At 38.0% G+C, this 14,478-nt stretch overlaps 2 protein-coding genes across 4 annotated transcripts; both read right to left on the bottom strand.

Annotated features, from left to right (window-relative positions):
• Nucleotides 1-4,901: 4,901 nt before the first annotated feature.
• On the bottom strand, nt 4,902-9,187 carry Asnsd1 (asparagine synthetase domain containing 1). Of its 3 annotated transcripts, none has more exons than XM_026389067.2 (3): nt 8,980-9,065; nt 7,277-7,458; nt 4,902-5,804 (listed from the first exon to the last, which is right to left on the bottom strand). In XM_026389067.2, the coding sequence occupies exons 1-3, from the start codon at nt 8,986-8,988 to the stop codon at nt 5,525-5,527; spliced, it is 471 nt and encodes a 156-aa protein (XP_026244852.2). In that variant the 5' UTR covers nt 8,989-9,065; the 3' UTR covers nt 4,902-5,524. The 3 variants fall into 3 exon arrangements, with proteins under 3 accessions (XP_026244852.2, XP_026244851.2, XP_077655200.1); XM_026389066.2 differs by having other exon boundaries at nt 4,904-5,804; nt 7,736-9,187; XM_077799074.1 differs by having other exon boundaries at nt 4,904-5,804; nt 7,277-7,389; nt 7,736-9,187.
• Nucleotides 9,188-9,189: 2 nt separating this feature from the next.
• Nucleotides 9,190-14,041, bottom strand: Asdurf (ASNSD1 upstream open reading frame). The gene is made up of 4 exons (XM_026389068.2): nt 13,832-14,041; nt 11,665-11,718; nt 10,196-10,271; nt 9,190-9,277 (listed from the first exon to the last, which is right to left on the bottom strand). Exons 1-4 carry the CDS (start codon nt 13,937-13,939, stop codon nt 9,207-9,209), a joined length of 309 nt encoding a protein of 102 aa, XP_026244853.1. The 5' UTR covers nt 13,940-14,041; the 3' UTR covers nt 9,190-9,206.
• Between the last annotated feature and the right edge of the window lie 437 nt (nt 14,042-14,478).

The following is a 14,478-nucleotide window of genomic DNA, read 5'->3' as shown; positions in this document are numbered from 1 at the left end:
CCTCTGCCACGGCCACTGAAAAGGGCAAGGAAAGGGCAGACGCTTACTAGGAAGTAATTGTTTTCTCCTCTAGGCAAGGGAAGCTGTGTCCGCCATGGTTCCCCGAGTATTCGGAGAAGCCGGAGCCGGTAGTTTCCTGGCGATGCTTCCTGCTAGCTCTGGAGTTCACCCACAGGACCTCCGACCAGGAGGAGCAAGCTAGGGAAGCTCCAGAAAGACTCTGAGAGGAACTTCCTGGCACGGAAGGCCTGTTGGGTGTGGGGGTGTCTCCTCCCTGCTCTGTGGCTCTGCTGGCCCGCAGACACCGGGCTCTTGGTGCCAGGACTGGGGTGGAAGCCGTTGGTCCACAGGCCTTGGGAGAAGCCGGAGGCGCCCCAGGTGAGCTCGCGCGAGAACTGGGGCAACCGGTTGGAGAACTCTCGCGTGTATCCTGCCACACTGTCCACAGCCAGCCTGTGGTCATTTGTCACTGCTCAGATTGCACTGTGTTGAAGAACCACCTGACCTCTTTCTAGAATTCAGTCCAGCCTTAATCTCTGGGCACTGTGCTACTGTTTCTGCTAACACACACACACACACACACACACACACACACACACACACACACACACACACCACAGAGTGGCAGAGGCAAAAGCCCCAGGCTGTGAGAAGTCCCTAGTTAGAATCCCACCTTCATTATTTTTTCATTCAGTAAGCATTTATGGAACTTCAGTTATTGAACCAGGCACTCTTGTTAGAAGCTGGAGACCCTAGAAAACAGGGCCAACAAACACAAAACCCCCAGGATCTCTCAATTAAACAGATAATAGGTGCACTTGCCAATGTAGTTAATTTAAGATGCAATGACAGTACTTGAAAGAAAGTTCACTTATACCACTGAACTGGAAAAGGCTGCCTGAGAAGTTACTTTTAAATGGGCCTATAAGATGACAAAGAACTATCGAAGCATGAATTGAAGTAGCTTTTCAGGGACAGGGGACAGTTGGTGAAGAACAAGAAAAAGGTTGACATTTTTGTGAAACAGAGTAAAACCATGTATAGTGAACAAGAGATATGGTCATAAAATGAGATTGCAGAGGTAGGTGAGGGACAGATCATGATTTTGAACTTATTCTAAAATACTGGGCTAAGGTGGTGGTACTGGATATGAAGGTGTCAACATTGTGAATGGATTTGAGAAATAATGAGGTAGTCTATTTGTAATATATTAAATAGTCCTTGAAAAAGTGGTGTCAAAGCCACTCTGGAACTTCTGTCAGGAGCCATAGGGTGTCAGGACAGGATTATGAACTCAGTTGTGGACACAATTCACCCCAAAGTACCTGAAAGAAAGAGATTAGTAAAATATGTCTTGTACCTGGGCTAAGAACGGCAGTTGGGGTAAGGTGTATAAATTTGGGCAGGCTTATGGTAATTGAAGTCAGGAGGGAAGGCAGGAGGAAAATCAAAATTGGTCACAGAGACCTAGAGAAATGTTTCAAGAATTAGGGAATGGCCAGCTTCATTGGATGCTGCTGCCAGATCAGGAGACATGAGAAATTGAAACTCTTTTCTGAATTTAGTAACATGGAGGTCTTTGATGACTGTTTGGGGCAGAATATCTTTTACACCAACCATGTCATTATTATAATGAATATTAATAAATATGTAATAGCTATTCCAAGACAAGTGATGTCAAACATCACTATCTCCTTTTAAGCGATTTGTGTTTGCACATAAGAAATATGAACCCTATACGTAAATTCTTCTTGTTAAAGGCTTTTTGTTCAGGTAACAAAATCGTTTGTTCTATGTTCCTCAAATCTTGGGAAAGATTTATTCCTTTGTTTAAAGATTAATACAGAACTTCATCCCAACGTTCATAAGATTAAATTGCAAGAAGGCTGTAAACCAGGACTCCTGTGGATTAAATGCATGAATGTACACACACACACACACACACACACACACACACACACTGAAGCAGATAACCCAGAAATTCTTACAGAGGTTTTACTGATTACATTACTATAAACAATTCATATAAAGCTCATAGAATGTTGCCTGGCATATAGCAGAATGAAACAATGTCTTCAGTTTGGGACTGTATTATTATAATGGTAATTATCATATTCAACTCTAGATTATGGGACTCACCTCGTAAGTTCATCTACTCCTGATACAAGCAATGTCAATTTTGTGCTTAGCACCATAGAGATTCTTGAACTTACCTGCTTTTAGATGGAGGGATGAAAGCTATGCAGGTAATATCTAAGACTGATTTGCCCACTGCATTTTCCAAGGAATATAGGCAGAGCATGTGAAAGCTTTTGACAGGCTTCTATTTGTCAATATCTTAAAATTTCATATTGTGATTAAAAAAAATCAAAATAATGGCCAGATCCAGAAAGGATACTAGCACAATTAGAGGACCGTTTCCAGTGATGTTGGTGTGGTGATTGAGTAATGTGGGTGGATGTTGAGTAATTGGTTGAGTAATGTGGGTGGATGTTGGGTTGGATTTAACAGATTAAAATGTGAAGACAGCAAGTGTGGATGGGAGGCAAGAGATGGCAGGTAGAAGCAAGGTACAGTGGCACACACCTATAATCCCCTCAGCTTGGGAGGCTAAGACAGAAGGATCACAAGTTTGAGGCCAGCCTCAGCAACTTAGTGAGGCCCTAAGCAACTTAGCAAGACCCTCAAAACTGGAAATGTAGCACAGTGATAAAATGTGTCCCTGGGTTCAATCCCCAATACCAAGAAAAAGAAAAAAAAAAAAGATGAGAAGTAGAGAAAGATGGAGGATCTGATATGCATTTAAATTAATAAATACATAGATTACAACATTAAAAATGATGACAGAAAGAATCTGAGAGAGTAAGAGGCTAAAGATATCAAAAAGAGCATAAAGTTTCCAAAATGCAAAAAGGGTGTTAGCTATCCATTGCTGTAACAAAATTCCTAAGATAAACAACTTTAGAGAAAAAGATTTAGTTCTGCTCATGATTTTTGAGGTTTTAGTATATGGTCACTTGGCCCTGTTGCCTTTTGATCTGTGGCAAGGCAGTACATCATGGTGGGAAGCACATGGTAGAGGAAACTTGTTCCCCTCATGGCTGCTGGGAAGTCATAAGAAAGTGGAAGAGGCCAGGGTCATACTATCCCCTTCAAGGCCATGTCCCCAGTGACCTGACTTCCCTCCATTCAGTCTGACCTCCTAAAGGTTCCACGCTGCCATCAGCTATGGACCAAGATCTTTAACACATAAACCTTTGGGGGACATTTAATATCCAAACCATAACAACTAGAGATACAGAAAACAGGTAGAGACAAAGTCTTTTTTTTTTCCCTCTACTTAGACATATTTTCTTTTTTTTTAATTTATTTTTTTTAATGTTGGTTGTTCAAAACATTACATAGTTCTTGATATATCATATTTCACATTTTGATTCAAGCGGGTTATGAACTCCCATTTTACCCCGTATACAGCTTGCAGAATCACATCAGTTACACTTCATTGCTTTACATATTGATATACTCATGTCTGTTGTATTCTGCTGCCTTTCCTATCCTCTGCTATCCCCCCTCCCCTCCCCTCCCCTCCCTTCTTCTCTCTCTACCCCCACTACTGTAATTCATTCCTCCCCCTTGTACTGTTTTTCCCTTTCCCCTCACTTCCTCTTGTATGTAATTTTGTATAACCCTGAGGGTCTCCTTCCAGTCTCCTTTGATATAAGGAGAGTAACTAAGAACAGACTAGGGAAGAAGAGCACGAGAAGAAGACCAACATTAAACAAGGATGAGAGGTGGGAGGGAAAGGGAGAGAGAAGGGAAATTGCATGGAAATGGAAGGAGACAAAGTCTTTTGATAGCTAGATGGACATTCCCTCTCACCCCCTGCAAAGAAGAGTGGTTTAGCTATAGGTAAGTTACACACACACACACACACACACACACACACACACACACACTGTGAGGACACATGGAGGTAGCCAACTGTGACCCAAGGAGAGAGAGCTCATAAGGAAGCAACCTGGCTGACACCTTGATATTCGACTTCCAGTCTCCAGAAAATATATATATATATTTATATATATATCAATTCCTTTTACTTAAACCAAGAACTTCTAGTGCTAGAATGAGGCAGTTCTTGAAAATGAGCTATCTAAAGAGATGTTATTATTCAAAAGAATTATTCACTGGTGTGGATCTCATACAAACTGTTTAGCTTCTCAAAACCTTAGTTCTCTCATCTGTCAGACTCCTATCTAAACCAAGATCCCTGACAATAACAATAGCAAATTGAGTTATTTCTAGAAGTAATTGCCGTGAAAAGTCCAGAAAACAAACTCAGTTTCTCTATATTCTCATACAACACTTCAGATACCAGTTGTGGGTTTGTTTTTCCCACACCAATCAATTCTCCAACTCTCTGAATATCACCTGGGTGTTCTACAATATAATTCAATCCTGACCTCACCCAGAGTTAATGTCAGATGGATGCCACAAGTTAAGGACTCAAATCCAGAAGACTGCTGCTAGGTCCTCAGCACTTCTGACCAACCAGCTACAAACTGGGGCTTCTCACAACCCCCTTCTCCGTTTCAATAATGTGCTAGAATGGCTTACAAAACTCAGTGAAACACTTTATTTACATTGCTGGTTTGTTATAAAGGATATAACTCAGGAACAGCCAGATGGAAGAGATGCATAGGGCAGGGCATTGAGTTGGCATCAGCAGGTGGGGGGTGGGGTGGGGGGAATCTCTGGTCTTGCCATCCTCTCAGTACTTCCAAACTGGAAAATCTTTTTTTTTTTTTTTTGCAGGGGTACTAGGGATTGAACTCAGGGACACTTGACCACTGAGCCACATCCCCAGCCCTGTTTTTTTTTCCCCCATTGTTAATAATTTTCTACTTTATTGAATTCAGTTCTTTATTTTCTTTCTTGTACTTTTTTGGAATTTAATTGATTTTATTTTTTTAAATACAAGACAGCAGAATGCATTACAATTCTTATTACACATATAGAACACAATTTTTCATCTTTGTATATAAAGTGTGTTCACATCAATTCATGTCTTTATACATATACTTTGTTTTTTGTTGTTTTGCATTACAATTCTTATTACACATCTATTACAGCCTGAGCCATCACATCCAGCCTCAACAAATCTTTCAAGATTATTTATAGAGCTTATTTCCAGTCTACCTCATCCCAGTCCAGAAATTGGTAGGCAGGGATCAAAACGACTCTCTAATACGTGGTCTTTCTAGTGGCCAGCCTCATCCTGAGATTACGTAGGGAACCCCACCACAAGACATCTGAACACAAGTGTGATTAAAAGGGGCTCAGGGTAAGTAATAAGACACTCATCGTTTGGAATTCTAAGAGTTTTAGGACCTTTGTGACAGGAAAAGTAAAAATTCACCCCAAAAACTTAAAATCACTACATTATACAATAATAAAGTAGAATATTTTATTTTTATAAAACTATCACTCATAAAATATTGTTACATTGTGATTATGACATTATGATTTAATCTCCTTTTTTAAAAGAAAGGTTTTCTGAAGAAATGGTTTGGAGTCTATCACATTTATCAGACGCTTTTTCGTTATTTTTTTCCATTTTTGCAATTCTAGATCCAAACTGCATGGCCCGTTTTGGTAGAAGAGCTGAGGCTGTAAGACCAAGTTCTACAGCTGCAAGACGTAAAATTAATTTTTCACCAACTCCCCGGGGTAGAGTCAAGTTTGCCTTTTCCCAAATCGGTAGTGAATTTAGAAAGGAGACAACATTTTCATCCAGGAAAGGAAATCTAAAATAAATAGATAAACAATGAAATTGTATAAAAATAAAATCAATCTGTTAAAGATTATTCATATAATTTTATGACTAATATTTAACCACATTAAAAAAGTATTTCATAATGTGACAATTTTAATACACGTTACCAAATAATGTCTCAAATAAATTAGATAAAGAAATAACTTCAAATTGTTTCACAAAGTTATCTTGGGTATGCCTTGAAAACAAGCATGATCTCAGTTAACTACTCATTCTCATCTGTGTTTGATCTTCACCATTTCTAAATAAACTGAATTTTAAGGATACAAAACCAACATAGAAGGGCTCCACAATTTTGGACTCAAAAAACACTGACTTATGGTATTCAAATTGTTTAATTACATTTAAACTGTTCAAATGATGACAAATTAGTATAACAGAACAAAATATTAGATTTAAAAAAAAAACTTTCTGCCTTTACACTTATTTCCCCATAAATTTTTGATTGCTTTTTAGTTTGTTTCCAATATTTTAACATCCCTTTCTCCACTCCTACCAATTTCTCAAAATGCAGTACGATGTTCATATTTTATTATATTTTTTTACCTACCTTTAGTAGAAAGATGGGAAAGCATACAGGCATTTTTTTTTTTTTATGTAGGGTATAAGAATGAACTAACTTCAAAAATACATATACAGACTAATCAAACAGATTACTATTACTATGTATTTAAAGATACATAATTATTTAGCTCTAACCACTATAATTTGTATTTGTTATAATTCTGTTTTAGCTGTTTTAAACACTTTTCATTTATACTCTTATATTAATGCAACATGATACTTTTATACTGGGCCATTAGAATTAACTACTCTTATCAGATGAAAACAGTAGACTATAAAACAGTAGACTACTTAAACAGAATTCTACTCTTTAGAAAGTACCTTGGTCTCTGAAGGTTTTAAGTAATCTGCAATGTGACTAAACTGGCTTTTTTTAAACAATCATAGAACCATAGAGGGAAATCTAGTACTGGGACCACCACGGAAACACTGAACACTCAAATATATAGGGATACAAGCAGATCCATCCAGAGAGACAAAGCCAGACTCTCTATCATTGGAGAAAAAAGTCTGGGGGCAGGAGCTTGTACTTTATACTGGCTTTGTTTAAAACAAAACAAACCTCTTTAAATACCTTCTCTTGGTCTTACACTATCTGTTTTACTTTTAGTCTCTTTATCAGTCTTAAAAGTAACCAAATCACTTGGAACTTTATTGAAAAGACATTTCTTGGAGATAGAGTTCTGGAAAACAACTGCTCCCTGGCCCCTCCCAGCTTTGCTCATGACTGTAACAATGAAGCCAAGACATTACTGCTATTCCCTCATACATAGAACAATTTCCATATACGAATAATCTCCATATAAACTTTAAAAGTCTCCTTTTATAGTCTACTGTTTTTACCCAAACACCTTATAATGCTCAACTAATGAGAAATACCTTGCTTCTTTTCCATGATCAGCAATAACTCTGTCATCACGACCAAGGTTTCTAGAAGAAATTCGATCCAGTTCCATTGCTATTTCCTCATTCAACCCTTCTAGTCCAAGTGTCTGAAAACGGACACGATGACGAGAGTAACCTGCAAGTTGCTCATCTGCACCAATTCCAGTGAGAATAATCTATAGAAGTTTAAAGAACTCCATATGAAAATATGGCCTACTGTACAATACAATAAAATAAAAGCTTAAAAATTATAGCCATAAAGATAACATTTTTAGAGAAAATTTAAAGTCAGAAAATAGTAAGATATGCTCAATTATTAAGAAGTCATATCCACTATATTATAGTTTAAATACAATTAAAACATGCTATATTCTTGCAGCATTAAATGCCCAAAAGCTTTAAGGGTCAAAATTAGGCTCAAAAATTCTTAAAAGCAGAAATAATGAACCATACCTTTGCATTACTCTGATATGATTTTATTTCATCCTGGATCACTAAGCAACCAGTTCCTCTAGAAGCAAACCAGACTGCACAGCCAATGCTATCATCCAAAACTGTATCCAAAGGTTGAATTAAGTGGCATATTTGAGTTCTTCTCAGTTTTTGGAGTTCTTCTAGAGTAACATTAATTTCAACGAAATTCCAAATTCGAGAAGGATTAACAGCTTGCAGTTCCTTCAGTCCTGCTCTTCCTGTGACTCTATCTGGTACATTATCATCATCAGGACTATTAACAGCAACATTCTTAGAGAATTCTTCAGAAAGTATTTCACAGTAATTTTTCTGTTTGCTTCTTTTTTTATTAAAGCTAGTTGGTGAGATCTTATCTTTACTCATGAAAGCTACATTAAGAAGATCAATTGGTTCATCTAAAGGAATATGACGATCAGCAAGGGTTGCAATCACCATGGAATCGATGCCTCCAGAAAACAGGATTGCAACATTTGCTTTCCTATTACAAAGTTTTGAAACTTCATTTGGTACCAGGTTTTCATCCCTATGTAAATACAAGACACGTCTCTTGACTGCAAGACTCAGGACATCAATGAACTGCTGAACTACTTTTTTCGTGTGTCCATCTGTAAGAAAGACCTGAAGTGTCTCTCTTGTAGGTGGAATGTTGGAAGTGTTTCTGCATTGAGTTTCTAATGTAGCTTGTGGCAATATCATATTTAAAGGAACAATAGGTTTTTTAAGATATAGTTTGGCTTCATTTGCTATTACTGATACAAATGTTGGTAAGTCTGCTGAAATTTGACTCAGTCTATTAACACATTCATCAATAACATTCTCCTTAGAAACAGATTTCCAAGGATATAATTTTAAAATTACACATCTAGAAATGGCAGTAGATTTGAGATCAATTCTAAAAATTCCAGATGCTGGAACTTCTTGCCACTGATTTGCCACTGTAGATTTTGGGGAGCCCACTGAAGAGAGGCAGAAATTCTTGCCCAAATTACTAAAATGCCAAAGCAAGCTACGGCGACCAAAAAAATCCCTACCAAACCATAAGTAATGAGTAGATGCTTGATAATATATGAAAGACCAAGGACCTCGGACTTCTGAGAAGAGTGATAAAATATCAGACTCATCCATACAAGAAGAAAGATAATTAAACATAATCTGAGTATCATTCTCTTCAGCTTCAAATTTTATCCCACTGAAGACTTCTCCATTCCATAGGAACACATTACCTCTTTCATCTTCTACAGGCTGGGCAGTCAAAACACCTCTCAAATGAAGGACATGACCAGAAAATAAACACTGGTAGTTAACATCAGACTTTAGAACCTGTTTACCACTATTGGGTCCCCGTCGCTGAAGACTGTACAGTAAATCTTCTTCTAAATCTTTACTGAAATGTTCAGCAGAAAAGCTTACAGAACAACAGATGCCACACATTGTTATGAAATCAACGTGACTATTTCTTGATTTTAGTTTTCTCTGAATTTTCTATGTCTTGGTATTCTTTTTTCAGTTCATCCAAGATATCTGTGGAAGGGAGAAAGAAAAAAATATTAAGTAAAATTCTTGAACTTTTACTTAGTAATTCATAAGCCAACACAGCTACTTACCAAGCTCAAACTAAACAAGTACACATACTGTGTGAGGGCCAATAATAATTTATAATGGGTTACTAACAAAGCATGTTGATCTTTCAGAGAAATAGTGTGCAATAAGTGCTTATTTTAGTTCAGGCATTTGGCTAAGCACTTTTACATACAATCTTATTTTAAACCCCATGAGACCTTAGAGGATCAAAGTATTTCTCCAAAAGTCACTGTTAGGTCGATGGAGGTGGCTGAGGAACAAAGCACCAAGCAACCTGCGTGCAAAAGAACCACCAATCAGGTGCTGATCCAACCACCTGTCAATCAGCGGGGTCTCCTGGCCAATCCTGGTAGGACAAGGGACTCTAAAAATCCCCTTTTCCTGTCCCAAACCCTCCCTTCCTGCCCTAATCCCAATAAAAATTCCAGTCCAGTTGAGCCGTCCAGTTTTCCTCAGACCCACCCTGTTGGTCTGAGGGTCTTGCCTAGGAGCAAAATCTCAATAAAGCCTCGATCAGCAGCCTTTTAAAATCTGCCTCCTTTTGGTCCCCGCTGCCTGACCTCCAGGGAGAAAATGGTATAATGGTTTTTCCTACATAGATCTGTCAAATTCTTAAGTGCATGTTAATAACTACTGCTTTCCAACACATCTAATGGGTTTTTTTGTTAATTACTATATTTAGAAAGATAACTTGAAACAAATCACTATCAACCTTTAGACATATATCTAAACATTTGTATATAATTTAATTGAGGCATCATTATGAATTTTCATAGAAAACCTACAAAAGATTTTCTGTGCCTTTCCACACAAAACACTAAAACAAACAAACAAACAAAGGAAAAACCCTTAACTTACTTTTGTTTTCAGAAAGCATTTCTGTTCGGTCTGCAAGAAAGAATATGTTGCTGTTCTGTTGTTGCCTATATACTTTCTGCAAAACATAATTTAGGCTAACATTAAGATTTGGTCTAAAAAAAAGTAGATGTGAAAACTCTAGATGCTGTTATAACTTATTCTTGAGTTTCAAGAATAAAATGTTAAGACTAATATTTAAGCAAAACCAAATGAAAAAATAAAGGTATTTGATCACATTGTTGATACTATGTATACTGAAGTAAAATTTTTTTCCCTCTGTATATATAATACCATTTTCTTTAAACAAAAAAGCTGCCTACCAAACTACACATTTATTATTTACTTTATCAGAAAGTATTGAGAACACTTTTTTTTATCAATAAGTGTTCTTTTACAATATCATATGGTAAAACATACTATAGTTTATTTGCTTAGTCCGCTAATAAAGTATTCTCAGCTCTTCACTAGTTTATGCTATAACTAAATTCTTGGGTGCTTCCATTGTTGTCTTAAGTATTAATTACTACAAATAGAACTGCTGGCTTTGCTACATCCCATCAATTTTTCCTCCAGAAAGCTTGCATTAATTTGACATAACCTCTAATATCATACAAGAGACAATATCACAAATGTCTAAACTATCAGTTATTAAATAATCTTTAAAGTGCTTTAAAGAGCTCAGAATCATTTCTTTTTGAACTTTAAAATGAGTTTTCATAGTGTAATTATACATGGAGCAGTAACTTGGTTATTAATGAATATCTTGATGGAAATGGTATTAAATAACCATATTTAGAAGATTTAGAAGAATATTTAGAAGGTTTGTCTAAAAATTTTTTGGGGGAAGGAGAAGCAATTTATCCTTTTTTCTTCAACAGTTATCCACAATCAATTAAAGGAATAGTATCCCCTCTTCTCAACAAATTTAAAGATAATTTGCTTCAAAAGAAAACACCAATTCAGGTACAAAATAGTATCAATGGTGATATGAGCTCCAAGATACCAAAGTACAATTAGTGACATTTGTTCCAATGATAATGTGAATGATAATATGACAGGGGAAAACATATTACACATATTCAACTATAAAATCTATCTATATGCACATTAAAAAAACCTCAAACTAGGAATAAGTTTACAATTTAAAAAGATGCTGATACAATTCTTTTCTTTTTTCTTGTTACTGGGGATTGAACCCAGAGGTGCCTTACCACTGAGCCACATCCCCAGCTCTTTCTATTTTGAATCAGGGTTGCACTACATTGCTTAGGCCCTTGCTTAGTTGCTGATGCTGGCCTGAAACTTGTGGTCCTCCTGCCTCAGCCTCCCAAGTTGCTGGGATTATAGGCATGTGCCACCGTACCCAGCCAGATACAACTCTTATGTATAATTCTTATAATTTTATTATATAGTTAACACATATACAAATAATCAACACCCCCCTATTCAGAATTACTCTAATGACTCACCCTGTTCTTCTTCAGGTTAGAAAGTTCATCCACAACAATTTTTTGTTCTTTAATCTATCGAAATAAAGAAAAACTCCTTAAATCAGAGGTTTTCAAAGTATGCTCAATAAAGAACTTGAAGTGACTCTTTTAAAACTAGAAAGATGAGCTAGGATAAGGAGATATCACATACAAATTGTCCAAATGGGCAGTCTGTAAATATATAGGTTTTTTTCAACAGCAGTCTATGAGGGGAGACAGGAAAGAGAGGAGGAGAGAGTGGTTTTATCTGCCAAGAGTTAGGCAACCCAATGAGTTCAGACAGAGAAGTTGGTTTTAGCAAGCCGCATTCATGCCAAGGGTCAGTTTACTAAACACAGTTTATAGCTTTTATTAAAAATAGACAACATGCACCAAAAGTAATACCAATCTTTTGATTAACTTTTAAAAGTTATGTGTTAGCTTAAAAAATGGATTAAGAGGTGGGCTACTTTTTCTAATTGCTAGTGCTTTTCATGACTTATGTTAGCACAAAAAGACTGGACTGGACGCAAACTTCATAGATCATTTCAGCCTTTTGTTCAGGATTGGGATTATACCCACGGGAATGGACCCATTTTCCTAGTGGAAAATGAGCCACTGGCCAAAGGAGGGGTTATACTCCTTAACTTATGTAAGTTATACTGAGAGGTGATTTAGTGAGTGTGTCAGTTTGGGCACTCAGAAATTTGGATTTTTGGGTTGGGGGTCAGTGACCAGTGCCTGGAGAGGATTTACCTTGGAAGAGATTAGTGTTTCATAGAGACTGTCATTCTAGGTTTTATGAAACACTTTCTCCCCACCAGTGGCCAGCATCTGAAAAGGATTTATCTAAAAGAGATGAAAGCTATCAATGTATGGCTTTTTCTTTCCTTTTCCCAGGCTACACTATCTTGGGGTTTTTCATTTTCCATATTTAACAACTTATGTACTAAATGATACATTCAGACATTTAGATCTACCAAACAGTACTAAATGCCCAAATAGTACTATCTGGGGCAGTATAATGTTATCACTTTTGTGATTGTATCATTTCCCTTCGAATATTAGACTAAGCACAGTGTTGGCACTGTTGAACTAGATTATACCTTTTAATCAAAAGAAGACAGCTCAAGTAAAAACAATTTTTTAAAACTCTTTTCAGTAACTATATCAGTAGTAAATGTATGGTAACAGTCAGTCTGGGCTATGTTTTGAAAATTCATCCCTACCACTATGAATGTGCACCTGTCTCCACAACTGACACAGGTGTACAGTATGGGACTAGACTGGATTAGATTCCCAGGCAAAATCTGTACGATCTCCTCCAGAATTTAGTTTGTTTGTACAGTACTTTCCCATTTATTTTAGGAATGGCAAGTATAGTTTTTATGTCAAAGAAGGATACTGATATAGGGAGATAAAAGACACTTGATCGAGATGTCACTGGTAGTTTGGGGCAGAACGAAGTAGAATCTAGGACACTTTATACGTGAGAGGCTATACCTATTCTTCTTCATGGAGGTTTGAAGATTTTGTCTATTTATGGCAGTTAAGATTAATGCTATGTTGACTTCCTTTTCCCCTATTTCTCAGGAGAGAAGTGACAATCGGGTGCATGTTATAATCTAGGTAAGAAAAAGCAATAACTGACAGAGGAGGAGGGACCTTAGTAAGCCTTTGCTGGGGTCCCGACAGGAGGAAGGTGGCTGCTCGGTGGCGTTAAGAGTGTACTAAGCACTGAGATGAAAGGGGCATGTTTGAAATGAGCTTCAGAGGCAGAACATATAGGTCTTCGTGATGGACATTAAGGATGACTCCCAGTTTGCTGGCGCGGATAACTGCATGGAGAATATTCGTGGCCCAACAGATTTGAGGTTTGGCTGGTTTAAAATGAGCAACGGGGCAAAAATCAACCAAAATCTCCGCCCCAATGTGACCGTCACCTGGGTCTAGTCTCAAGGCAAGTTTCAAGGTCTCCCTTAAGTTAACGCAACTATTTCAGGAAAGGATTAACTGCAGCTGTCAAGCGCTACCAATGAGAAAAACAAAGCAGAGCGGCAAAGCTGAGGTGGAGCCAAGTCCCCAGGTTGCTCGCGGCAGACCATCTCTGGGGCCCAGTGACGCAAGGTCCTGGGCCCCGAAGTTTCTCGTTGCATCCCATGCTCACCTTGTTGCTAAGCTCCTCCTTCTGTGCGGTCGAGTTATCGGTGGAGACCAACACAGCGCTATCCTCTGACCGCGTCCCACGGATGGGCATCTCCACGCCGCGCAGCATGTGCAGGCTGCACCCTTGAAGCGCCAGCAGCCTTTAGTCCCAAACACGGCGCGTGCGCGCTCTCAGAGGCTCCACCCCCCCATCTCCCTTCTGAATCCTACCAATGTCATTTGCACTCTCACTTGGACGCACGCGCAGACCAGGTCTGGCCCCCAAAGTATCTATGCGCATGCGCATAGCTACTTAGCGTGCAAAAGCGCAGAACCTGGTTGCGGAGCCTACAAGGTTCCCGAGTCGTCCCCTAGTGGATTGGAGGTAGAAGCGCTTTTGCGATCTCTTCACTCCCTCACATCCAAGGTTATATGCGCCTCCCAGTGGTAAATGCAAAGAATAGTAGCTCAGTAGAAATACAGTTATCTAGGCAAAGATATGAAGCTAAGGTAAAGATTAAAGACATACAGTGCTGGAACAAAACTGTACTGACCAGATACGTTTTTGTCGACTTGTGGTTAGGGTTGCCAAATTAAGACATAGTTTTGTATGAATTTCAGATGAATGAATAGTTTTTTTAAGTGTATATCCCATGCAGTATTTGCGAT

The sequence above is a fragment of the Urocitellus parryii genome, chromosome 1 (genome assembly GCF_045843805.1).
Source record: "Urocitellus parryii isolate mUroPar1 chromosome 1, mUroPar1.hap1, whole genome shotgun sequence".
NCBI lineage: Eukaryota > Metazoa > Chordata > Mammalia > Rodentia > Sciuridae > Urocitellus > Urocitellus parryii.
Note: the sequence above shows the minus strand (reverse complement) of the source record. Positions and strands in the feature narration are given on the sequence as shown.